Source organism: Prenolepis imparis, unplaced genomic scaffold (genome assembly GCF_030444845.1).
Source record: "Prenolepis imparis isolate NDT839.2.m4 unplaced genomic scaffold, iyPreImpa1.0 SCAF_1, whole genome shotgun sequence".
In the NCBI taxonomy this organism is placed as follows: Eukaryota; Metazoa; Arthropoda; class Insecta; order Hymenoptera; family Formicidae; genus Prenolepis; species Prenolepis imparis.
Genome location: NW_028141159.1, coordinates 14,090,203 through 14,116,429, shown reverse-complemented (window position 1 = coordinate 14,116,429; position 26,227 = coordinate 14,090,203). Strand labels below are relative to the sequence as shown.

Sequence of the window (26,227 nt, the reverse complement as noted above, 5' to 3'; positions counted from 1 at the left end):
GAAAGCTAACCTTTATTATACTTCTCGATGTTTGTGTGTGTTATTGCACATGTTAATAAATTCAGTGTTGCATTTGCGCGCACTATGTATTTGCAATATTTAATTTGTATTATACAAATTAGCTTAGAGAATATATACACATATGGAAAAAATGTGTATTGGAAAAATGTACATCATACACATTTTTTCTTTTATATCATCAAAAACATACTTATTAAATCACTGCTAGTTCTTTTCCAATTTGTATAAAAGCGTTCACAGCATGGTTTATATCATCGATCGAATGTGCTGCGCTAATTTGAACACGTATTCTTGCTTTGTCTTTTGGTACTACAGGATAGCTGAATCCAATGACGTAAATTCCCTTTTCTATAAGAAACATTCGCTCAATGCAACAGAATAAGTAAAACTTTAAAAAGAATGCGATAGCTTCCTGCTATATATCTTATTATATATTTGATTTCTTTAATATTTTTGTTATTTTTGGAAAAAATACATACCCATCATTTTATCTGCAAATTTTGTTGCCAATTTTGCACCACCTAACATAATAGGACAAATAGGATGATTATCACCGCTAATAATAAAACCAGCCTTGGTCATTGCATTTCTAAAATGTTCAGTATTGCTTGCTAAACGGTCCAAAAATCTTGTGCTATCCGTTATAAGATCCATTACCTGTTAGTAACATTTCAATGTCTACAGTGTCTTATTTCTGTTGTTTTCTTTTCTTTTAACAGCATGCACTATTTATAACGATATTAATTAACTGCACATAATAGAAATAAGATAATATGCTTTACCTTACTTGCTGTTGCAACTACAGGCGGGGGAACTGAATTCGAGAACAGATACGGTCTGCTTTTTTGTCTTAACAAACTGACAACTTCCTTTTTACTAGTCGTGTAACCACCTGCTGCTCCTCCAAGAGCTTTTCCTAATGTAGAATTGATGATATCGATACTTCCCAGATAGCCAAAGTAGTCTTCTGTGCCTCTAAATCGAAATAAAATTAAATTAAATTGAGAAATAATATTGATGATCAGACAGATAACTCCACATAAGATTTTAGAGTGTACCTGCCAGTTTTGCCAAAGAATCCAGTAGCATGACAATCATCTACGAATGTAATAGCATCGTACTTTTTGGCAAGTTCAATTATTTTTGGCAATGGTGCAACAGTACCGTCCATGGAGAATACTCCATCAGTTGCTATAAGACGTAAACGTGCCGATTTGCTTTCTTGAAGCTTACTTTCCAAATCCATCATATCTCTGTGCTTGTACCTTGACATTATAAATGAAAAGAAATTTTATATGCGGAAGTGTAACATGTTAGAAAATTTATTTATGAAAAAATCATAACGGTAAACAGATTACCTGTATTTCTTCGCTTTGCACAAACGTATTCCGTCAATAATAGATGCATGATTTAATTCATCACTTAATACAGCATCATCAGCAGTTAACAGAGTTTCAAAAACACCGGCATTCGCGTCGAAGCAAGATGCATAAAGTATTGTGTCTTCCCTGCCATGAAACGTGGAAATCTTCTTTTCTAATTCAACATGTATTTCCTGCGTTCCACATATAAATCTCACAGAACTCAAACCGGCGCCGTATTTATCCAAGGCAATTTTCGCCGCATTAATAATATCCTTGTTATCCTGTTAAGTTCAAAGTTTAATTTTAAAGATCCCGTCTCATGCATTAGCTACATAAAATTTTAATTTTCATAAAATATAAAGACACATTTGCTTTAACATTTACTTTGAAATATCGCTTAAAATTTTTTTTTTTTCTTACCGCAAGACCTAGATAATTGTTCGCGCAAAAATTAAGCGCCTTCTTCCCATTTGATAGAGTGATCCTTGTTTTTTGAGGTGAAGCAATTATGCGCTCGTTTTTCCATGTACCAGCTTGTACTATTGCTGCCAATTCAGGTTCCATATAAGCAACCAAAGAATTTACTGTCCGGCTGATATTCAATCTGATATCTTGAAATCTGGAAACTATACGAAAAAAAAAATTTCATTACACAATCATTTTAGACAATGTTACTTTATAAATGATGATATTAGACGCAGACTAAACATACTTCTTTTAAAATTTCTATACATATTGCAAAATTATTTACTGCTTTGGATCTCAAACGATGCTCAGCAATCACTGATGTTAAATTATGAAAACAGTGCAGTATTGAGTTCCTCAAGTTGAAGTAGTCAAACCGGTTTTACATTTACAAATGTAATAGTACATAGCAAAGAAATTATATTACCCAATCTCTCTTTCAAAATCGAGTAAACTCGTTTGTTAATATCACTATAAAGATATTTATATACATTTAATTCAAATATTTGTTTTTTAAATATGTTTACTTATATATTGTGTTACTGGCACTAATGAAAAATATTATAATTATAACTGCATTTATATGAAACAGTTTTTTAATTACAATTTCTTTTCAAAGTCATTTATCAGGAGTAATAATTTTTTCTAAATATTTTTTATATAAAATTATATATATATTTCTTATATATGTAACATTTATATATATATATATAATTATATATAAAATATTGCAGCTTCTAAATAATGAGTTTTCAAGTATTTAAAATTTATTATATTTTTCATTAATGCGATCGATATATTTTAATATTTTAATTTATTCTCTATATATTTCAGCCTTTTCTTGATAATCGCATCATAAATTTGTAAATTTTCATTTATATCTATATTTTTACTCGTTGATTACAAGATATAATTATATATTATCAGTGTTGTGCTTAGATGATTTTAAAATTAGCTAGATAAAGATGAGATAAAAATATGTAAATTCATCTTAGATAAGATGAAGATGATTTTATTTTAAATATATCTAGATAAAAGATAAAATTATATGACGATTCATCTAGATAACTTCCAGATAATATTATTTTTAAAATCGCTTATGTAAACAGTTAAAAAATGTAAATAAATAAAAATGTAATGTAAAATAAAAAAATGGAAATTATAAGAGATATAAAAATATATTCATAGTTTTTTATTTATAAGTTTTTATCGTTTACTGCTCAAGTTCTACTACTTAAAATATTTTCATGTGCTATGAAACTCTAAATCAAATTATCTGAATATTATTTTAGATCATTTAGTAAAGATAACACTTTTTTTTATCTAAGATGCAGATATAGATAATACATTTTTTAATTATCTATATAAAGATAACGCCAAAATTTCATCTAGATGATCATCTATATAATTTTATTTAGATAACAGCAAACACTGTATATTATAAATACTCCATGTTTATATTTCACTTATTACTACTATCATATATCCTAATTTTCATAGTCGAATTCAACTGATTTATAAACGATACTTGTCAAAATACAATTTTGTTTGTTTATTAAATAATATTAAAATAATAATTTATATTGTCGCAATTAATTCACACAATCTTTATATTTTTATATTTGTATTATATGAAAGATTTAAAGTAAAGATTAAAACTAAAAAGATTTATTTTGTACAATGCAGTTCAACCAAAAAGAAAACTTTATTAAATTACAAGATGAAATTTTTTCTTGGAGCGGATGCTATTATACCAACAATTAAAATCTATTAAAAATTAGTTATAAAAGTAATAAGTCGAAGCATTTTCTTCTTGGTTGTACCTATTAAAATGTACATTCTACAATATATATATTGTATATTATTCTATTATCTTTCCATGTAATGTGTGTATGTGTGTGTGTGTAAAGTTATATTCTTTCTATATCTTACTGTAAACATATTTTTCTATGTATATTATAAAGAAAATATAAAGATGCATCTTAGACATAAGATCAAAGAATTTTATTCAATCATTAAAAAGAATTGAGCTCATTTTTATAGTTTATGTTCTAGAAAGTGAAATTCAGTGAACATTTCTAAAACATCTTTGATAAACTTAAAATATATCTATATACTACTAGATATATTATATGTTTTATATCTATTTATATAATTGCACATAATATAAATTTCCTATATAATCTATTGTAACATTCCGATATCTCACTATTTGGTCAATCATATAGCTTGGTCTTAAGTATCACGTTTTCTCATATGTTCAACTAGAGTTCAAGAATTCTAGAGAATTTAAGAAATTTTTTTTTTTTTTTTTAATATTCTAAATGTTCTAAATATTGTTATTGCTGGAAGAGATTAAGAAAGGATAGCGGACATATAGTTGAGCATTATAAATACTTAATTTTTGTAACTATTTTATAATTAAAAATTTATCAAACAAATATACAACACACAAACAAACTTGTATACTTAGATTTGTCATAAATTATTCACCCTCGACAAGACACCTAATTGTATTATCAATATATATATAAAATAATATATATATATATATATATATATATATATATATATATTATTTTGGAGTACTTATAGTACCTTGGAGGAAATATTTCTTATCTATAAGAACCCTAGATCAACTTTTTTTACAATATAGATCGCGATTTTTTTAACATTTCTAATAAACTGATGTCCAAAAAAAATCGCTTTTGCTTGTAAATGTAAAATAAGATTTAAGATGTTTTATTCTTTGCAGAAAGTTTTGTTGCCAGGGAATAAACATGTGAAAAATTATGCACAATCATGTACAATATTCCCAAGTACAAAACTATGCCGATTGTAAGAAAGAGATCAAACACAGCCGGCTTTACACTGTAATAGAATAAAAATAATTATACAATTACAATTGATGTTGTACATACTATATATCATAAATGCATATCATATATGTATAAAAAAGAAATAACTATACTTTACCTATATACATTTAGAGTTGCTTTTGCAACATCATAGAATACAAATTCTGGATCTCGCTTATCAGGAATATGAAGAGTAACTTTTATATCTCCCAAATATCTTGCCATCGCTTCTTTCAATGCACTAACTAGTACATTATGTTTATCTGTTAATAGTGATGCTGCTCTTGGTTGAGAAGCAAAGAAATTAAACCATAAAGACAGTGACTCTTTTGATACATCCTGCAAAGAAAGTTTTTTTATATAAAAATTGATTTGTATTGTTGATGTAAACATTATTCACATTAATATTTAAATCACTAATTAATAAAATATGTATGATATAAATTAACCTTGTAACGAATAATTTTGTAATATACTCCAAGTTTTTTAGTTACAAACACATACATACATTTCAGATATATAAAATATAAAGAACAATATGACTAAGAATACAAACATTTGTAACAATAAACATACCAGTGGACCAGCAAAGATTTGACTAGAGCTCAAATTATATACATGACGTGCTAATGCTTCCGATATAACTTGGGTATTCTTATATAATGTATCTACTTGTTCGTTTTTAGCAATGTCTAATATAGTAGTTCTGACAGGATTTTCGTGTTTTTTTAATGTGGATAAAGTTGCAGCTGGCAATCTGCGAATGCTGTATCTTTCGTGTTCCCAAGCTAATATTTCTTCTGCAAGATTTATCTTTTTATGCACCTTATGAATTGTAACATTACTGGTGTTCAAAGACTGAGACACAGTTATAAGTTCTTTATAAAATAGACCACCAGATGAATTATCTTTGGGTGGCTTTGACACATGCATAAATAAATTATCGCTCGCCGAAAGTGTGTCAAGACAAATTACATAAGCTGCATCCTATAACCAAAATAAATCATGTCTTTAATTATTATATTATAGATAAAATAATGGAAATATTAGTAAAACTAAAGTATTATTAATTGATATTAATTGTGATTGCATTACTTGTATAATAGATCCCTCAAGTCCATCCAATTGATCCTCTAACCATTTCTTACTACCTTGGTAGTTTAATTTACCAGCTCCAGTTGCAATAAAAACAATATTATATTTTGGTCTTGATCGACCAGTTGAATATAAAGCAGAGAACAGTCTTGCTATTTCTAAAAGCATAGCTATGCCAGAAGCATTGCTGTCTGCACCGAATGACAGTTCCTACAATTTCAGTAAAATTAATTGTATCCGAGTACATACTGATCATCGCAAATATCAAGAATCATAATACAGAATTTAATAATAAACTTACAGGTGCTACTCCAGCACTATCATAATGTGTTACTATTGCTATAGTAGGTAATTTCTCCTCAGCTCCAGTTCCAGTCAATTTGCCATGCAATGTCGCAACTTTAATGTCTGTTTTAGGAAGTGCCTGTCCAGTGGCTACTACTACTTGATAACCACTAGCAGAAATTGAGTTATACATGGCCTCTGCTGCTGAACCAGCTTTTTCATCAGTAATAAAGCCATCCGCAATATCATCCAAAATTGTTTGAAGCTCTGGATGCCATAATGCAAAGTATACCGGTATCATTGTCTCGGAACCATACATCATAGATGCTTCTAGATTTATAATATGCTAAAATCAAAACGGTTTATCAATTTGTTGTATGTTTTATAATTCTATCCTATAAAGCTATAATTAATTTTATTACCTCTCTTTCCTCTGTCGTAAGTTCATTAATTTTCTCAGGTAAAACGATCACTAACGCACCAGCCTTGTTTTTAATAGACTGGAAGACAGACGGTGTGATAACCAGAGCCTTGGCAACGACGCAGTGCCTGGAAGTGCTCCATCCAGTCAACGATCTCGCCTCCAGGGAAATAGGTGCGCTTCGGCAACCTTGTGGCAAACATTGCAATTTCCTTTGAGAACCGTACAATCTCCACAGAAATCATCACAGACATTACTGATATCTTACCGTGTGGAACTCCGTGCAAGTCGTACTGGTGCATACGGTATACGGGGAACTCGTGCGAGGCGGCCACAGGATTAACCGGGGATATGATGATGAAGATCGGCAGTACTATTAACAAATAATACGGTAAATATCCACGGCACAGCTCGGCAAAACTGTCACACTCCTCCAGCCACATGTTTCCGAGAGAGCTATCCTATTGGTTTAAATATAAACGCAATTCTCGTCTAATTTCATTGACCTAATCCCATCAACGGATTCCGCTCCTGACGTAGTTTTTTCGTCTTTACTTTACAACGACCCCCTTTACTCCTTGTGACGGCAAAGTTGCGTTAGGTTAGGTTAGCTATGACTGGCTAAATGCCTGTCTAATCTCGGTTCAGACATTTACGCATATCGTTACGTAATTAATTAAATCCATGTTTTCCTTTTGTAATCTACTATTTCCATTACTTCTATTCGTCTAATATTTATATTTGCTAAAACATTTCGAATTTTATTTTTACGCTAATAATTCTGTTAAATTGCATCTGCAAACAAAATGCGCGGCAAGAAGTGACGTAATGACTAATCGAAAGGTCGGGGTTGGTAGCATTTCGATATGTCGATACTTGGATTGTTTCGATACTTCGAGAATCGCAATCATCACTTGGTAGATTTCAAACTGCGGTCATATAGTAACGTAAAATGGCGTACAGAGTCGCACGATCCGCACGTTCCGTGTATTTTTCCCGATTCTTAGTGTATAAAAGTATATTTCGCGCCCAAATAGTTATCGCCTGTATTCCGTAACATGTCAGTGCTTCGTTAACAACATCGCCGCAATATCCGCATTCGACATTTGCTCAGAATTGATGAAGAAATCATCTTCGTAGGTATCTCCACCGTTTTTTTTCTACCGCTGAAATGCCGCAAATATGCGATCGTTATTACTCACATATATCGTTCACCTGAATAGAAAATATTGTATGTACCAAGTTTGTCTGCGTCCGAAATTCATTGCAAGTACTCTGAAAATCCATTGTTCACGTTATTTATAAATATTACGTTATATATATTATAAATTTCCAGTACTTGCAGTGAATTTCGAACTGCAATTTTTGTCATAAATACTTTATGTGGCTAATTGGGGGCTGTTTCGATCAAATGGCACTTATCTATAAATTAATACTAACATCAATATTCTGTTGATATATTTATAATTATAAAATTATATTGCAGGTAATTTTGTCGAAATTCATCGCCAACAATGCTCGGCGTTTGATCGAAGATGCTCTAAATCTGCGTCGATAATGACTCGTGTAGTTATCGATATTATCGACTTTAAAGTTCCCGCTATTCGCATGATGGCGCCACGAGGCTTTCATCTAACCTAGCTGAAGTAGTGACGTAGTGAGTAATGTTACATATATTTATCAGATTTATCTTAACGGAATACTGATTGCGAGCTTGTGCATATCTGTGATTGCACTGTGATTAATTGATCAAATATTAATATTGAAAGTGTCAGTGCGAGATCCATAACTTTGAAAAGTGTTACTTCTTCCTCTTTTCAGATTGATAAGACGTAAAAGTACGTATCATTAGATTTATATATATAACTGTTTCTGTGTGTATTATATATGTATGGTTTTATGGTTATGATGAGTTATGACAAGAACAATAGATGTATTGAAAAGCACAATGAAAAGTAATTTTCTATATATACATATATATTTCACACACATAGATTTAATTGTCTGTCAGATCTTTATTTACAAAAAATTGATTGGGCACATCGACATATCTCTTTATACGCGCGTGCGAATGCTTTAAGAATTTTCAAGTCTATTAATCTCTTAGCAATCCCAAGCTTATTCGTAACGGTGGGTGAGTGTATCGCATTGACATAAAGGGGATTCGTGACGGGAGAACGGGGCGTCCACTTACGAGGTATATCAAAACGCGGTTGGTAGTAAACGAGGGGGACATACAAGTCGCATCCTCCGTCCCGGACCCCCGTTGTCATCGACAATGCGTCGTTCAATGGGCACCTAATTCGCAACAATGGCCCCAGCAGCCATATATTAATGGTCCGTGCCCATATATATATATATATATATATATATGTGTGTATTCTCGAGCATTATATCGCCCTCGAGGACCGGTACGATGGTATTAGAGTCGGCAGCCGCGAATATGTCCTGCGTTCCACGTGGATTCGACATGTGCGCACGCTTTCACACAAACGAACGAGAGAGAACCTGGCCTATGGCTGTGCGCGCGCCTCGTCGGAAGCGCAGCATCCCGGACGCGCGCGTTCCGTGCAGATGCGACTCAATTTCGTGGATGACAAATCGCGCCCGTAACGCTGTCAGGCGACGATTAAAGGGCGCGGCCCCCGGAATTTAATGGCGCGTCCTGATTTCGATTAGGGCGAGAATAGACCGGTTTATGAATAATAATAGCGTGCTACGCGTTCTCGGTGAAAAAGGTGAAGACGCCTGCTGCGGGCAACACCGTGACGGAATTTTATTAACTCTATTCTCGTTGCCCGATTAATTTGTCAGGTCCTAATATGCTGATGATATGACATTAGATCGCGATTGGTTGGGTGTCTTATTTAATTTGTTAGTAAGAGAAAAAAAAGGTATGGTTATCTCGATTTTGCACTTTTCTTTTAATTAATAGTATGATCGTTGTGAAAATTACAAAAATAAAAATTACAAAAAAAATTCGTATTTTTTGAGTGAAAACTTTAAATGTTAAATTCTGCAAAGATTGAGAATTTCGATAAACAGAATTTTATGTTCAATTGAGAACTGTTAACTGTTAACTGTTGTCGGAATGATATATAAGCATTATAAAATACAGCGGAAAATTGACGCTGCTCGAAGTAGCCGAGATATCCGTAATTAACGAGTGGCGATTAAATGTGCATTTTATTTTAATGCTAGATTGCAGAGCGGATCTTGCTGTTTCGTCCAGTGTTCCCTTCTGCTATCACGCTAATCGATGCATCGTTACGGTACATTAAAATACATTTTTTTCAATCGTGCTGATAGATGGTTTAAAAACGCTGGTAAATCTTGCGAGAACGAGCGCGACCGCATTTAGTAATTATCGATCTAATTATTAGCGTTCTAAATTATGGCGACTCACTGCGGGCGATCATTATCGGACGATAGACGAGTTTCCCGCAATTATGTAAATATTTCTATTTATTTATACAGGATGAATTACACGACGGATCTATTTGAAGTGGCGCGACTGCTTTACTCGCCTTGCCGATTAATCATGAAAATTGCTCTTTACGCGTAATTTATAAGGAAACTAGTCCAATACCGTTCACTCTCCTATATATAAGCCGTTTTCATCATATTATCTTAATCTAAATTGGATAATCTTGTCTCGCGATTATGCTTAATTATACGATTTTTCAAAATATTAGTATATTTTATAGAATAGGGTAATACATTTTACGTTACATCAAACTCGTCGAACGATTCGAGTATTTCTCGGCTAATTTACATCTCAGTCGCCTTTTATATTTTTAATTTTTTATCTGTAATAAAAATTTGTAATAAAAATCTTTTGAAAAATTTATCGATTAGCAAAAATATAAAAAAAATGCAAAAATAAATTTACGAAAGCATTCGAGTAAGCTGACAAATCGTCGATTCGTGTAATTGCCCTCCCCACTTGCAATAATGAGTACGTACCAATAAAACGTTTGCCTTCAATTCGGCGATATTATCGGCGTTATCTTACGATTTATAGTGCCAGGGGAAGAAACATAATACTTTAGGAGAAACATGCCTATTCAACGTCATGAATCTGCTGGGCGAAAGAGAGAGAAAGAAAGAATCGAGGGGGTGATCTTATCTGCTTCTCTATTAAGAAACATCGCGACATTACAATCCACACTCTTCCCTTCCCCGCGTCCGGTCGTTATAGATTGTACTCGCTGACAAATGACGATTTACATTAATTTAGATAAGACGATTAGGTCGCCGAGATCTTGTTGCGTGTGTGTGTGTGTGTGTGTGTGAACACACTGGCGTTTGATTTCGTGGAAACTCTATATATATAAATAATTAAGAGTTCTGGCTTTATTTTCAATATATTTCTTGATATTTTAAATAAATAGTTCTGGCCATTAAAGCAACGAAAAAGCCTTGGGACAAACTGCTTTCTAGCTTACATTTATATCATGTATGTTATAATGCAAAAAATAATAAGATTGCTCTAATATATGTATGCATTTTATTTGTTACAGGTAGCATTGCTGATAAATTGCGCGCGAGTTTGCGAGGTTCTAGAGTATCGAACGGACGTTGCTTCGTGCGATTATCGCATCGTTTTCGCATCGTTTTTTTCTCATTATGCAATGTACGCGAAATACGCGTGTGTCTCACGCGTCGTGTCGGGAGTGCCGTGTAAAGTGTCGGGCGATCGTAATTATTCGTGTTTTCGCGAGTGTCGTGAGTGCTACCATGGACCAAGAGAGGAGGAGGAGGCCCAGGGAGGCATCGGGCGACAGCGAGGCAACTATGAGGTATGCAAATAAATATAATTTATTCAAAGTAATTAATATGCGCAAATTTTTTTAACAATTATGTGCAAGTTTTTATCGCGTCCTTTAAAGAGATATTTAACGCAAAATAACAAAAATTACATGTTTCTTAAAAGAAATGTTATTAAATTTGTTAAACTTTTATAAAATATAAGTATAAAAAAAGTCTCTTATATAAATATAAATATCTTATATAAAATCTTAAATATAAGTATAAATTTTAATTATTTATTAAGTATTAATTATATTATTATTTATTAATATTATTTATTAATATATTTGTTTAGTATTTATTAATAAATAATTCTGTATAAATAATTTATACACAGTTGAAAAATTTGTGTTAAATTTAACAAATATCACATGTCCCAAACGGTCCACAGAAATTTTTGTGTTAATTTAACATAATACGGATATGTTAAATGATGACACGAATACTGTGTTAATATTTTAACATAAAATAAATGCAAACTTCAAGTAAACTTAAAATAAATTTTGTTTTAAATTAACATAGTTTTCATGTAAAAATTAACTAAAAACATTGTTAATTTTACATTTTATCATTCCCACTTATATTATAAAGTAAAATTAACATTTTTTTTCTGTAAATTTTAACAGATAAATCTTGTCACTAATAATATCGAACATATTTATTGTGTAAAATTAAAAGTAAATACACATTGTGTTATTTTTACACTTTTCTTCAGTTATTTTAATAATTTAACATTTGAGTTCAATTAACACAACAGCAATATGTTAATTTAACACATGAATGTGTTAAATATTTAACACAAAAATTTTAACGGGGACCGTTTTTAACAAGAAAACACAAATTTTCCAACTGTGTATAATTATCTATATAAAAATTTTTATATATAAAAATCTCAATTACAAATATTTGAAGCAAGGATTTTAAAATAAAATTTCTAAAATATTTTATATATGCATAAAAATAGTATATGTAATGCAAAATAAATTCCATATATATATATATATGTGTGTGTGTGTGTGTGTGTATACACACACACACACACACACATACACACACACAAATTATACATAATTTGAATATTTTGTTTTCAGATCAATGTCCTGTGTACTGCAACTCTGCTATTGTATCGGTGAGTGAGAAATTGTTTATTATTTTATTACATTTCAATAGTTGCGAGTACAACTAACGCGAGATTAGTGGATATCCCTATCACCCATAGATAGGCATTTGATACGCATTATAGATAAGCATCCGATACCGAGAATATTTTTGCCAAGTATATTCTGAAATATATAATTCTCACACACACATATACATATATATATATATATATATATATATATATATATGTACAGAAATTTAAGATAGATAATTAGATAATTAATTTATGCATACGGCAGTTACATCGACTCGAAGAACTTAAAGTGTGATATCTTTGTAATTTATGAAAATATTCAACAAAGCAATGCGTTTATTTATTTTTTTAATGGTCATATTTATGTGTAACACCGTAATATCTTTTATTAATCGCTTTTAATCGCAACGACAAGTTTACGCTTGTAACGTAGAAAACCAATATGTAATCCGAAACGAGGCGAGGCGCGCGTTAATGATCCTCGGTCACCGCGGGTGATCGTTGTCTGGGTTACGCCGTGCGTGCACATCCGGGGAAGCGGGAAGGGGGGAATTAATGAATTTCAAATCGAAGCACCGTGAGAGTAGTTAATTTTCGTGGAAGCCGCCGCGCGCGAAGGAGACGGCTACCCGCCTGGAGAACACGCTCATTTAATGCCATCGAGTACTAATGGCGTTTCGATTGCTCGCTGCCAATGGCGTAGGATGCCCATGGCGTATGATGGGAGGAAGGGTAAGGTGCGCGTTCGGTGCGCAGGTGCCGGGTCCGTATGTATATTATTGCCGATTAAAATTTGCATAACTCGCATTACTCTGTAGTATAGTATGTAAATTGCGTATCGACTGTAAAATATAAGCGGCCGCGTGCATGCGAAGTAGAGACCGGTATACATAATATTTACCGTACGGACCCCGCAAATAAGAACGCCCAACTAATTAGCTTATTGACTTGTCAACACTGTGACTTTACTTGAATAAATAAAATATATTGATCGTTTTAATTATCAAATTTTTGCTTGAATATTTTTGTATATCTTTATATTGTTATTATGAATAATTATTAATAATGAAAATATGAATAATTATATTAATCCATTAACGTAACGTCTGCAGTTAAAAAAAAGGATTTTAAAAAAATACTGTATATATATATATATCGACCAACTTTTTTTGGTCATTATCCTTAACTTTTACGTTTTTCGGCCTTCTCAAAGAGTTTCTTTTTCTATTATATATATATATATATATATATATATAATAGAAAAAGAAACTCTTTGAGAAGGCCGAAAAACGTAAAAGTTAAGGATAATGACCAAAAAAAGTTGGTCGCTATTGTAAAAGTTGGTTCATGTAATTTGGCTAATATCCTGGGTCCCCTAGCCGTTAAGTTAATAGATCTATTTTTACAAAAGAACTTAAACGCATAATTTAGCAAAACTGCTTGTAAAAAAAAGAAGCAAAAATAGACTAAAGCATCGCAGCAGGCATCTTCAAAAAATCGTAGCAAATAAAGCCTTATAGCTATTCAAAAATTGAAAATTACATGCTTTCTAAAGGCAGTCCAAGTTTTCACGGGGCAGTTTACCCTCATACATTATGGTATTCGTTTGTCACACAACCAGCAGGAACATCCGGAGCATCGGTGGTCAATGAAGGCATGGCCTCATTGAATAAAATGAGATAAATGACTTTTAGTTCCATAAAGCATATAACACTTGACCATTAAATAATTGATGTATCGATATACAAATTGTGTGAAACGATACCTGAGTCGAAATTTTCTTCTACTGTTGACTTCAATTTTTATTTTAATATTTATTTTAATACTTTAAATAGTCAGATTACCCTCTTTTAAAACCATTTCTAACTATTTATAATTTTCCAAAATTTGCTTTTTCCGACTCTAAGTGGAAATTATTTGTTTACTACCTATTTGACGTAGAAGCTCAATTCCTATATAAATCTATCGAAATCTTTTAGGATAAAAAAAAAATTGAAAAATTGAAAAAAGTGAAAAAATTGAAACTGAAAATAAAAGGAAAATTTTGGATAGGTTTATATAAATTTATTTGCACTATGTCGGAATGTAGTAAAGCGATACAATATTAATACATACAATACGTTTTTCGTTATTATGTAATGTTCACTGATATGCTAAAAATCCTTGAAATTCTTACATTGGAAATTTAATTTGATTGCGGGACATATGATCTAAGAGCGCGAAGACGATTAGGCTTTTAGTGTCACAAGTCTCACCGCACAGATCGTTCGGAGATAGAGCCGGTATAATATAGGTGACAAATGACATACCCAGGCTTTCCTAATTTCACCGATTATCGCTCACTATAATCTCGCATGCTCGTTTCTAGGATACTGCTATATTTTTCTTCCTCTCGACTCCTCGACGCGCGCGGGAATCAAAAGAAAAAAATATCTTTTACGAAAATACATTCAGTTGGTTGGAGCACGACACACTAAGAACTAACGGTACCTGCAAAACAATAGATTTACGATTAGCTCTCGCGATCTCCCAAAACCGATCAACGATCGAGAATAGGCTAAAAGAGATCTCATTCTTTTCTAATCGCTCGAAAATCTGAAGAGAAGTAACTGTAATGAAAATATATTTGATTCAACTTCTAGAATTTATGTTCAATTTTTACCGATGCCTTTATTTCTGAAGAGACTTGTCATAGCAATTTTATAACTTTCATACTTGATCACGTTGCATGAGAGATTTAATGTCATAATTTTTAATTTTTATATTAAGTTTTTTTTTTTATTTTATAGATATAATATCTATTGCGAGATTTTCATTAACTTGTTTCTCAATTTCTGACGGATGCAAGCTAACAATAAGTAATATAAGTATAAATTGAGCTACAGAGATTGCGAAGAATTTATTAAGCAACACGAGAGCCTAATTTATTCTGTCGAGCACTTTAAAAAAAAAAAAATACATTGCAAGATGAATATTGCTGTCAGTCGTACGTATTGGCAGTGGTGTACAACATGATTAGCGATTAGTCATATTTTATCAATAATGCCATGAAAATCTCACTCCTACCTCGATCGTTCGTAGTTACAGCCGTCAATGGAGAATTGAGTAACCGTGATCTGCATCAGCTTAATTCAAATACACATGTAAAATATATTCACGCTCTTTGAAAGTATCAAAGCAGTGACGGTTCCGTACGCGATTAGCATATTTATTAATTATAGATGATTAATAATATTGAAAATTGGATAAAAGGACCGTGTAAATGTGTTCAGAAAATTAATTTTGTGTTGAAAAAAACTTGTGTCCTAAAAAATATATATTGTATATGTAAAATTTTTCTACATGAGATATTTGTCGAACATTTTTATATATATCTTCTCTCTTCAGAGATAAAATTATAATATTATTTAGTTAGCCCTCTTTTTCTTTTGAACTCTTACAGCTTTTTAATTTATTATTTTAAACACCAAAAAAATAGTTAAATGTGCTATAACTGTCTTCGATTGATAACGGTACTATAGAGAAACAAATCTAACAATAAATAAAAAACTGGAAGGTATATTCTCGATTCCCGAGAAGATTCTCGACTTTCTCGTATTCCGTAATTTTTTTGTAAGTCCTGACGTATCCCTCTCGCTTTCGTCCTGCCGCACACCTGCGGTTCTCCACAACTCGGGAAACCGTTATGGTCATCGGACAGAGATTCCGCCTAATAAAGACATAATTCTACAAGATAGGATCTACTTCGGTCGTGTTCATGCGCGTACCACTATCTTTACGAGCGACTACCTCCCCATCTAATTCGAAAACAGATCGAATGTCGGCCTCGGTTGACCACTTCGCGCGCACGCAGATTCACGATCTTTCTCGAAAAAAAAGGACATCCCACGCGATTTACGGCCTCGTTAAGACCCTAGAAACTATGCAGACTCGTATTAACAGACGCGTCGCAGATGTATTAAGCATGATTGTTAAAGCGATGCACACGGGACCGAACACAATGGACGTTTAATCTCAGATCCGTTTCCTGCAGTTAACATATTTTTCTAAATTTTTTCCCCTTACGAATTTTGAGACACCTTGTACGTAATCACAGATAAGATAATCTAGAGAAAAATAAAACATTGTACCATCCAACTATGTTAATTTGCATTAATTATCTCTGGAAACAGTTTTATCGTGACTCTTTTCAGAAGAATGCTTAATAATTTAATTTTAGTTTCTAGAAATACCGAGCTTCTGACAGTAATTCCTATATTACGATTACCATACATATCCTCTTCTCAACTTCTCCACTGTTTCGTTCAACTTTCGCGCATCGTCGGTCTCGTATTCTACGCAAATCGACCGAAAACGCACGAGGGACAAAACAAGTTGCTCTCCATCGTCGGCCGATCGTCTGTAAAATGGTCGGCCATTCGGTGCGATAACAACAAGTTGATGAAACGATTAAAACCGTAACGAGCCTCCTCCTACCGCAGTCTGCGGTCGGTGATTGCTGTTGTTACAATCCGCGCTTCCAGCGTGAAAATTTTCCCAATTCGCATGTATGAGCGGCCGCGTTCCCGCGGGAGCTGTCGGTCAACGTGCTGTCGGGACGTCTCCCACGGGATACGCCCCTGATAAATTCGTCCAGCTGATGTTAACCGCGTTTTCTCGTCCTTTTACGCGGCGGTGATTCGGCGATCGTTGCTGCGAATCGTCTAGAAAATCTAAACTTTATCTTTTCATCGAGATAAAAAAATATTAGGTATATTTAAAATATTAGAAAATATATTATTATACGATATATAAATATATCTAAATTATTTAACATTAGTTTGTTATGATATTTTAAAAATTTCAAAAATAAATTAAAACAATGATTAAAACTATAATAAAATTGGTCTCACAGATTATGGATTTAAAGTTAATCTTATTCTCCGAATTTACTTTAAAATTAAAAGAGATGGACCGGCAAAAACTGTATTATTTTTTTTATATAATAAATTTTATATATATATAATAAAATTGGATATACATATATACTAGCTACTCTGAGATAATTTCTCAAAATAAAGCAAGCGTATCTTCTTGCGGTCGAGCACTCTCGAAATTAGTGTGATGCCGTTCGAGAAACCGACTGGAAGTCGTAATTCCATCATTCTTCAATATCGTTACCATCGCTAAGTGCCGAAATCACTCAGTGGGCGGGAAGAAACGTTTTGACGATCGTCGCGGTTTTTCCACGATAATCTCAGCTGCTCTCGGATGCTACGGATGTGTAGCTATATACGCCGGGCGAATTATCCCCGGGGACGAGGCGCGAGGGGAGGGAAAAGGGAGTGAGCACGCGATAAATAAACGCTAACCCCATTCATGTAAGTGCTTATGTTTTTAACACGTGCTGACGGCTAACAGTTCGCCTTCCTTCTCTCCACAACCACCCTGCTATTCTTTCCGCGCTCTAACATCATGCTCTAACTACTATCCGCCGTAGAGATATGCATTCGTCCACCATCGCCGTTCTCCATAAGCCACGTTATGCTCACCAATGGCGTAACAGTGTGGGGATAACGTAAATTTGTTTTATTTGAAACATAAGAAAATATTATATGCAATTATTTTTTTTAGTTGATAATAATAATTATTAAAATTATCTTTTAAATGTTTTAATATTTTTTTTATTTTTAAGTCAGTAAACGTCTCATAAAAACTTTATATAAAGTATAATTGGAGACTCTTTGAAAAAATATGGGGAATTCTTTCTTTAGGAAAAAAATTTTTCCGCAAAAATGTAATTCGCGAAGATACGCATTCGTGCTGTGTAAATATAACCCAATATCCGTTCAAATACAATTCGGATAACAAATCTTTTTCTCATTGAGAAGAGATTCTTATCAAAACATTCGATAAAATCAATCGCATAACGGTAATTTACAACTTTAATTTGCCCGTATGTAAATGCAGATATTTACGGCGCTAAATCTTTACGGTAGGACCAATTATGTTCTCATTGCTCATCTCATGTTAACCATCATCGACGGGGTACGATCCTCGCGTAGAGCTCGTTCGGTTACGCTGTTGGTATGCATACACGAACGTATATGCGACTTGTATACGCGCGAGTCGACGAGGGATGAGTGCGGTAGAATGAGAGAGAAAGAGCAAATCGGGGTGCAGGAGCCCTGGGAGAGAGAGGAGGCAGGAGGAGAAGATAGCGGGGGCTTTTCTCGTCGAGATGGGAGATGCGCCGACATAACCGATAAATAACAACGGCAACGAGCCTGTCAGACCCTTGTTAAAGCATCGTGCACACGCTCACGCGGACCAGCACGCACGCATTCACGCATTAGAATGCGTTTTAACACACTCTTGATCTCTCTCGCTTATGCCCTGGTGGCGAGAGTGCCGTATAAATGTTTTTTGGGCCCCCGGGACCTCGTGCGCGCTAGTGACGAATATTATCCGGGCCTTCCGACTGTGAGAGAGAGAGGCGAACGGTAATTAATATCGTTTCTTTATAACAAAAAGAAAAAGAGAAGGAGGGAGAGAGAGAGAACCATGATTTCCTATATAGACGATTGTTACTTTGTCGAAATTCCCAGAAACAAAACGCCGCATTCATGCATCTCATGCATTGTATTCTGTTACGCGCAGCATCCGCGATGCATCCGCTGGAATTTACGGCGCGCGATCGAACCCTCCGACGAGGCGTGCATGCAAGTTTCATACGCATTATTGTTCGTCATTATGTGTTCGCGTGCCGCTTACTATACGCGCGATTAATGGATCACGCCTTTGTTGTCTAACAATGAACGTATCTGTTGTTTCAGAGAGTTGTTTCTTCGGGACATCTCTACAACGTGGGACATCCAAGGAGAAAGAGGAGGAGACCGCGTCAAAGGTAGGAATTATTATTGCGATTATTACAAAAGCAGGAAGCGAGAGTGATCTCGCCTGCGATAATATTATTCACTGTTGTGCGCGATGCTTATTCATGGAGAAAGGTGGGTCATATTTTAAAATATTAATACTTTATCATGGTTTTATCTAAAGAAGTGATGGCTATTAAATCTCGAATTTAATTTTAATCTGTTTATGAGGGGAAAACTTAAAACAAAATTTATCGTAGCAGCCCCTCGGTGCTATAATTTTGACAATAAATTTTTAAAACCCGTATTTAATTTTAATAACGAACGGAGCCGGAATTTCTCTTTTTCTTTGACCACGCCCAAGTATACCCCGATATTCGAGAATACTTGAACTTGGCGTTGAGAAAATTCACGCTGCACGCGCCGTCGTTTTATCCGCTCAACTTAACACGCCGGTCGGTTACGTCGGAGTTACGAGCTTCGCTGTCCTTCGTCTGCACCCCGTCGCGCCTTAAGTACACGTTTTATGAACTGTACTTTATGAATTTGTCGAAGAGTGCTTGCTTACGATGGTTTCGTTAGCACGCCCCGAGCGGTTTACTGACGAAGAACGGAAAGAGGCGAGCGAACGAGCGAGAGAGAACGGGATAACTTCCAACTCCTCTCCGCGTTCATCCAGCATCCTCCGCTCGAACACCCGGACGAGGAATGGCTTTCATACCCCGCTCTGAGCTCGCAATATTATATCTGCCGGGTAATACGCGCAAGAAATTGACAACGGGGATTTGTCGCGCGTCTCGGCGACCGTGAGATTTATATTAATTGCGTTGCGCGTTCAACATAAATTTGCTTTTTATATGCGCATTATTAAGATGCATTCTGATCTAGATTCGATGGCAATCTAAATTTTTTTAAATTCCTTTTTAATTGCGAAATTTTTTCTTATAAACGGATGTTTCTATTTAATAAATATATCATAATTTTTATTAATTGATGCCATATTTAAATGGCCTGATTAAAATGTTATAGTCTGGTTCAAACCAATGAATTCGAATACGTAATAATTATATAAAAAAGTCTATTATGCAACTGTAAATTCTCGTGAAAGTGAAATATGTTGCAAGGATTGGAGAGAATAAAGGGAAAAACGCCGCCATACATATTGCAGTCGAAATTTATGTTTCGAAAAACTCTGGCGAGAATCTGTTTCGAATTAATGGATGGCACGTGCTGTCGCTTGTCGTGTAGTCGAAATCGATTTTCCCTCATTTCGGAGTAAATAAAGACAAAGTAGGAACACTAATTATATTTTCGCTTCTCGAACGACGAAGCTTCTTGCGCGGATTTTATTTTATATAGAAGCCATTTAACAACGAATAATAAAAATATAGTTACTCGTTTTATCTGACTTATAAATTACTACGCGTATTAATAACATCATTGACTTAATATCAGCGTTATGTAACAGCAAAACGGTTTCATCATAATACAAATATGATGATGTAGCAATTTATAGTAATTATGATGTCAGTTGTAGAATTGGCAGCCGCACTACTCTGCTTGCCACCCGTTATATTTTCTTTCTTCATTGCCTTAAGCATTATCTCGGAAAGTTGGCACCTGGCTCCGATATAAACTGCTGTATCGCTTTCACGAGGATTCAGACAGAGCTGCCAACCCCCGTTACAATAATATTTTCCCAACACCAAGACGTTATTTACAGTGTAAACGCGGTACCCGTCGGATTATCCACTCGTTCCTTGCCGTCTTTCATGTCCATTTACCGCGGGAAAATCGCCACCGTATTCCCAAGAATTGTTGCAAATTATTATATGTGCATAGCAAAATAAGCCACATAGAATTAATACATGTTGAACAAATTATATGATATATAGAATATTTTAATATTCGAAACACATTTTTAGATAATTAGTTATATATATAAAAATCTCACAGTCAAATCTCAAATTTTTACATAATAGTTTACTATATTTTAATTAACACGTAGTTCTGGAAAAAATACCACATAAGTTCTTTTGGAATTTTCTTTGGAAAATATAGAATAATTTTCCATATTTTTTTATATAGCATAAAAATGATTGTTATACCATTTTTATCGCATCTGATAATACTCGATTAAAATAAGAACTGAAGGCTAATTCGAGCTGCGGTCGTCTCTAAATATATCTCGGCACATAAATCTCGATCGTTAGTCGCGATAAATCTCTAGAGTTGAGTCGCGAGATGCGCAAGAGACTGCTTAATTGAAGAAACACTGTCTGCGTTTTCTCTCGTTTCACGGAAATTTCCACAATCATTCGGCTCATTCGTCACCCTCTTTCGTCGACATGAAAATCACGGCGAATGAGTATCGCGCAGCCAGATAAAAAAAAAGGAGGAACGGTTCCTCGTATACGGGGGAACGAAGCGGGACATGCGAGATCAATTCTAGACAATATGTAGAACGATTTCTCTCGGTTTCTGGAGAAAATCCGTCGTCTGGAGGGCGAATAACTAGAAGACGGAGAGAGCGAGCGGCAATCCTCCCCTTTCATCCCCAGCCAAGTTCTCGCATTCTTTATCCCAACGGCGATTTATTCTCTGTCATTTTTCCGGGGGTAAGAAGGGCGGCGAACGGAAGCGCGGGGTAGGTAGACGAGGGCCCGTGAGTATATCTTCCACTGCGAAAGAAGGTTTTATTGGCCTTTTTATGGGACGAATAAACGGCACCGTTACGCGGATTTACATACCGCTTGTTTCGTGATTCACTGACTTCCATTTGCTCGCCACCCAGCCTCCTCTTTCTTTCTCTTCCTCTCTCTTTACCTCTTTCTTCACCTCTTTCTTCGTTTCGCACTACTATCCTTCCTCTTTGGCTTCTAGTCTTCTAGTGTTGAAGTAGCAGTAGCTACTCGCCTCTCGAAAAATGGATTTTTGCCTCCGCGCGATCGAACAGCGAATGCCGCATCGCGATCGTGCTTTAGGAAATATCTACACTTTGCTGTCGTTCGTTTCGCCAGAAGAAGAAAATGCCTTGTTATTTCGGGTCCATTTCATTCGATCTCGTCTTTACGAGCGACGATAAAAGATGCACGTTTTCTACCTTATTGAGCGTTTTGATATAGGTATATATTTTTTTTTACATTATAACTGTTATAACTGTTAAGAGTTTATCGCGCGTTTCTCTGAAATCGCACATATAGCATAACTTTGCTTTTAAGTATAAGTCACATATAAATGAAGTATTATTGCCAACATATCTCCTATTATATCGAATAATTTATTAATCTTATTAGCGACGTCCATTAATATATGTTATAAAAAAGTTGTTTCATTTATCTGACTTTTTTAAATCTACGCTGCTTTCAGTACCGTTAATTAGATAAATCGCAACGCGTTAAGTCCCATTGAGATAAATAACGGGATGAAAACAAGAAGTCATTTAGTAATGGATGAGATAAAAAAAGAGATCGATGTCCTTATCATTGCTCGTTTAGAACGAGCTGATGTAATTATGACGAAATGTTGCGAAATGATTTATTGGATTATCACTCGTCTCGGTTCATAGCGCGCGCCCCGCCGAGGTCTCTCCTTAATTAATTTATTAAACGATTCTCGTCTAAATTGCCCAATTAGCGTCTAAATTGTTGTAATGCGAAGAGAATTTTGCGTCAGCCAATTGCTCCCCTTGCTCATCTCTATATAGAGATAATATACGCACTTCTTATTTTGTTTCTTTGCTTCGCAACTTTGTTGCTGAAAATAGAAAAATCGCGGAAGTTTCGATATCGCGCAAATATTTGTAGAAATTGTAAAAATTACGTCAACTGTATTACGATGTTAAAATAACTATGTCACATCGTCTTCATCATATCAAAGTTGAATAACACTGATAATGTCGCAATTGAGAGGATATATAAGATAAGTTAAAGCAATCTCTCTCTCATTATTCGCCATGATAGATACACGGGTCAATTTAATAGATTTTTTTCATTTATCGCCGATAAATAGTTCTTCGCGAATTTTAACGCGCGATCGGCATTTCGCACGACCTTTTCTATTACATAATGAAGCAATTTAATGCGCGGAAAAATATCCGGGGCCGATCACATCGATGACGGACGCGGCGTCGCTGCCGAACGACGCCGATAGATAATTGCGAGCTTGTAACGACGCGCGCACGGCAATTCCGTAACATTACAACACCCCTTACCTGTATTTAACGTCATTAAACCGAAGGAGCGAAGTAATCGCGGCCGCTCTGGTAATTGTACGGCCGGCCAATTACAACATAACGGATTCCCGGGACCACGAATACGGAGTCCACACTGTAAATCCAGTTTGGGTAAAACGCAATCATTTTCTCCATCGCGTACGCGGAGAGGCGGAGAGAGAAAGAGAAACAGAGAGAGAGAGAGAGATAGAGCGGTCCATTCGAAATAATCATAAAAAATCGACCTCGCTTGATGAGTATGTTGTCCCGTGTAATTTGTAAGACTAACTCTCCATGATCTCCGGATATTAAATTTCAGCATAATTTAATTCCACCGCGAGAGAGCGATATGAAAATATCGAGCCTGAAACTATAAATTTTCTTTATAAATTTTTTCAGGATTTATGTAATTTAATATGTGTATGATACATTTTTATGTATAATCATACGGTACTTATTTTATAACGATATTAGACATATTTTCTTATCAATCTTTGCGCGCGCGTGATAATTAATGAAGCGGCGTTTCTGTTAGATTTGCGAGCGTGATCGATAAGTTTAACTGCACGTAGCGGCTATCGAATTACGCGGTGCACTTATCTCAGGGACGCACCCTGAGCAACGGGAGCAACGGTAACAACATTAATACGTACATATATATATACTATATGTATACGGGCCGCCACCGTGCATCATGACACAAAGAGGCCGTCATTGGCGAGGGGCGTCACGTGTCATTTGATTTCAATTCGCAGCTCGATCATCCCCGCCGACCGACACAATAATCCCTATTAAACAAATAGTCCTGATCTGCCGCGGGGTCAGCGTGCGTGACGCGATATACACGTACAATGCACACGCATACGCACGTAAGATGGGACATGCCTCGTGTTTGCGGAGCCCATACACATGTACACGGAATGCGTCTATATATATGCATATATCTATCCTCCCGTAACCCTCCACGAGGGAGATGCGAACCCACCCCAATCGGCATCCAGAACGCAACCAGCCCTGCCATAATGCAATTTGAGTTAACTGCGGAAGGGAGGGGAAGGAGAGGATATACGAATGAGATCGTTGCAGCCGTGCATCATCCTCTATAAACTGTAAGCACACAATACGTAATGTACTACGTGCGGCGAGACTCGATCGCTGTCCTTGCGGACCTGGGGGTGGATGATCGTGTGGTGTTGTTCTTACCATCCCCTTGCGCGTCGAACTCCCGCGAGGCACGTGCGTGCGTAGGCGTGTGCATGAACGATTATTGCTATACGGAGGTAAAAATTTTTTGACACGAAATTTTGCGCGATTTCCAAAAACGATTCCGCGTGATTTTTTTTTATTAAATACCGTAAGTGATATATTCTCAATGATCGATCGATTCGATCCCGCTGATGAGAATAATACTCTTAATATTGTACTAGGAATGATAAATACTGTCTTTTGATATTTGTTTTACTGTTGCACAGTAAAACTTGTATAATCATCTTCTTCTTTCGCAAGCAATAGATATTACGCAGAATTACGCACATACGAGAGCATTTTCCGACAAATAATTTCCGCACTGCGAAGGTCTAACGATCATTTGACGATCATATGTACGTCATTAGGCAGATACGATCATTGCGCAAAATTACGTCGAGGGGAAGAATGCAGCTTTGCCACTTCGGGCATCTCGCGATTAACAACATTCGATCAGTCACGTAAGGACTCACTTAGCTATAAAAACGACACGCAACGCTAAAGCGAGCGAGTCGATATTTAGTAGCGATTAGGGACAATCCGGTACTCATAAATAAGGATCATGAAGAGTTACAGTTCAAGGTTAATTATCAACATCCGAGCTTCGGTCGCGGCATGCATCCGCGGAAAGAGTGTCGTAATTATACTGTCTCAACGATTATTACGAGATACATTACTTCGTGCGGATTTTTCTCTCGTCGTAGTGCGTGACCAGATGCTCGTTAAGAGCTCGTAACTTTTAATCGATTGCTCCTTCAGCTGACAACTCGATCGTCGCACGCCTTTCAATTTCTCTCTGTGTCCTGATTTTCTCGTCGAGATCGCGAAAAAGGCGAGAAACGCGCAAAACACTTTCGACGACGTCATCAAATAATATTCGATTAGTAGAATTGATTCGCGTAACGTTAAAATAATTGCGAGATCACGGATACTACGAGTGTATGTAAACTTTTACGGCCGCTTTGTAATCTAGATTTATTTTCGTGTATTTATTTGCTATCTTTCTCTCAAATACATAAGTATGCATATTTTATTTTTATTCCGACAAATATATATATAATTTTCTTCCGGGTAAAATAAAAAGAAAAAATGAGAACCGATTATTTGTAAAGCATGCCCCGAGATTTCCGTTTTATTGCTCTTAATCTGTATTTAATTTCTGGGGATATTATTCCGCACGCATCTTTCGCGCGCTCGTTCCCTCGGGCAACAATAAATATCTCGGTCGACGTGCACTCGCGATCATTGCTTATTGCATGCACTTGCGTGCACGTAAATAGTCGCTCTTATAAGCTACAATTACGCGGCCTGTGCTCCAAAAAGCTTTTTATCGAACTGCACACTCGCAGCGCGCGTACAATGCGCGATAAATCTCTTAACCACCGGGCGCGTCAATATTATCTATAATATAATTACATATATCACACATCGACAGATACACACATCCGCGTTTTACGGA

At 35.1% G+C, this 26,227-nt stretch overlaps 3 protein-coding genes across 5 annotated transcripts in view; 1 reads left to right on the top strand and 2 right to left on the bottom strand.

Annotated features, from left to right (window-relative positions):
• Positions 1 to 87: 87 nt before the first annotated feature.
• Gcat (Glycine C-acetyltransferase) lies at positions 88 to 2,351 on the bottom strand. Of its 2 annotated transcripts, none has more exons than XM_083049996.1 (7): positions 2,098 to 2,351; positions 1,806 to 2,011; positions 1,380 to 1,666; positions 1,080 to 1,286; positions 804 to 996; positions 501 to 678; positions 88 to 369 (listed from the first exon to the last, which is right to left on the bottom strand). In XM_083049996.1, exons 1-7 carry the CDS (start codon positions 2,117 to 2,119, stop codon positions 215 to 217), a joined length of 1,248 nt encoding a protein of 415 aa, XP_082906122.1. In that variant the 5' UTR covers positions 2,120 to 2,351; the 3' UTR covers positions 88 to 214. The 2 variants fall into 2 exon arrangements, with proteins under 2 accessions (XP_082906122.1, XP_082906207.1); XM_083050081.1 differs by having other exon boundaries at positions 2,137 to 2,350.
• A 1,217-nt stretch (positions 2,352 to 3,568) lies between these two features.
• Positions 3,569 to 7,178, bottom strand: LOC145942796 (BOS complex subunit NCLN). The gene is made up of 7 exons (XM_083049864.1): positions 6,778 to 7,178; positions 6,511 to 6,698; positions 6,105 to 6,434; positions 5,804 to 6,013; positions 5,285 to 5,695; positions 4,827 to 5,047; positions 3,569 to 4,721 (listed from the first exon to the last, which is right to left on the bottom strand). Exons 1-7 carry the CDS (start codon positions 6,950 to 6,952, stop codon positions 4,583 to 4,585), a joined length of 1,674 nt encoding a protein of 557 aa, XP_082905990.1. The 5' UTR covers positions 6,953 to 7,178; the 3' UTR covers positions 3,569 to 4,582.
• A 341-nt stretch (positions 7,179 to 7,519) lies between these two features.
• Positions 7,520 to 26,227, top strand: part of LOC145944116 (uncharacterized) — a 151,259-nt gene continuing 132,551 nt past the window's right edge. The window contains exons 1-5 of one of the 2 annotated variants that reach the window (XM_083052271.1): positions 7,520 to 7,649; positions 7,996 to 8,166; positions 11,033 to 11,311; positions 12,413 to 12,450; positions 19,272 to 19,342. In XM_083052271.1, the coding sequence (XP_082908397.1) occupies positions 11,144 to 11,311; positions 12,413 to 12,450; positions 19,272 to 19,342 (277 nt within the window). In that variant the 5' untranslated portion in view covers positions 7,520 to 7,649; positions 7,996 to 8,166; positions 11,033 to 11,143. Of the gene's footprint in view, positions 7,650 to 7,995; positions 8,167 to 8,227; positions 8,348 to 11,032; positions 11,312 to 12,412; positions 12,451 to 19,271; positions 19,343 to 26,227 lie in introns of those variants that run through there. The other variant, XM_083052354.1, reaches the window with a different exon arrangement.

Bases quoted from the DNA above. Each gene is read 5' to 3' on its own strand.
- Gcat (XM_083049996.1), bottom strand. From the start codon at position 2,119: ATGTATAGAAATTTTAAAAGAA. The intron at 679-803 runs GTAAAGCATATT...TGTTACTAACAG, and splicing joins TAGTTGCAACAGCAAGTAAG to GTAATGGATCTTATAACGGA. The intron at 370-500 runs GTATGTATTTTT...TGTTTCTTATAG, and splicing joins ATTTGCAGATAAAATGATGG to AAAAGGGAATTTACGTCATT.
- LOC145942796 (XM_083049864.1), bottom strand. From the start codon at position 6,952: ATGTGGCTGGAGGAGTGTGACAGTTTTGCCGAGCTGTGCCGTGGATAT. The intron at 6,014-6,104 runs GTAAGTTTATTA...CTGAAATTGTAG, and splicing joins ATAGTGCTGGAGTAGCACCT to GAACTGTCATTCGGTGCAGA. The intron at 5,696-5,803 runs GTAATGCAATCA...TTTTGGTTATAG, and splicing joins TTGAGGGATCTATTATACAA to GATGCAGCTTATGTAATTTG.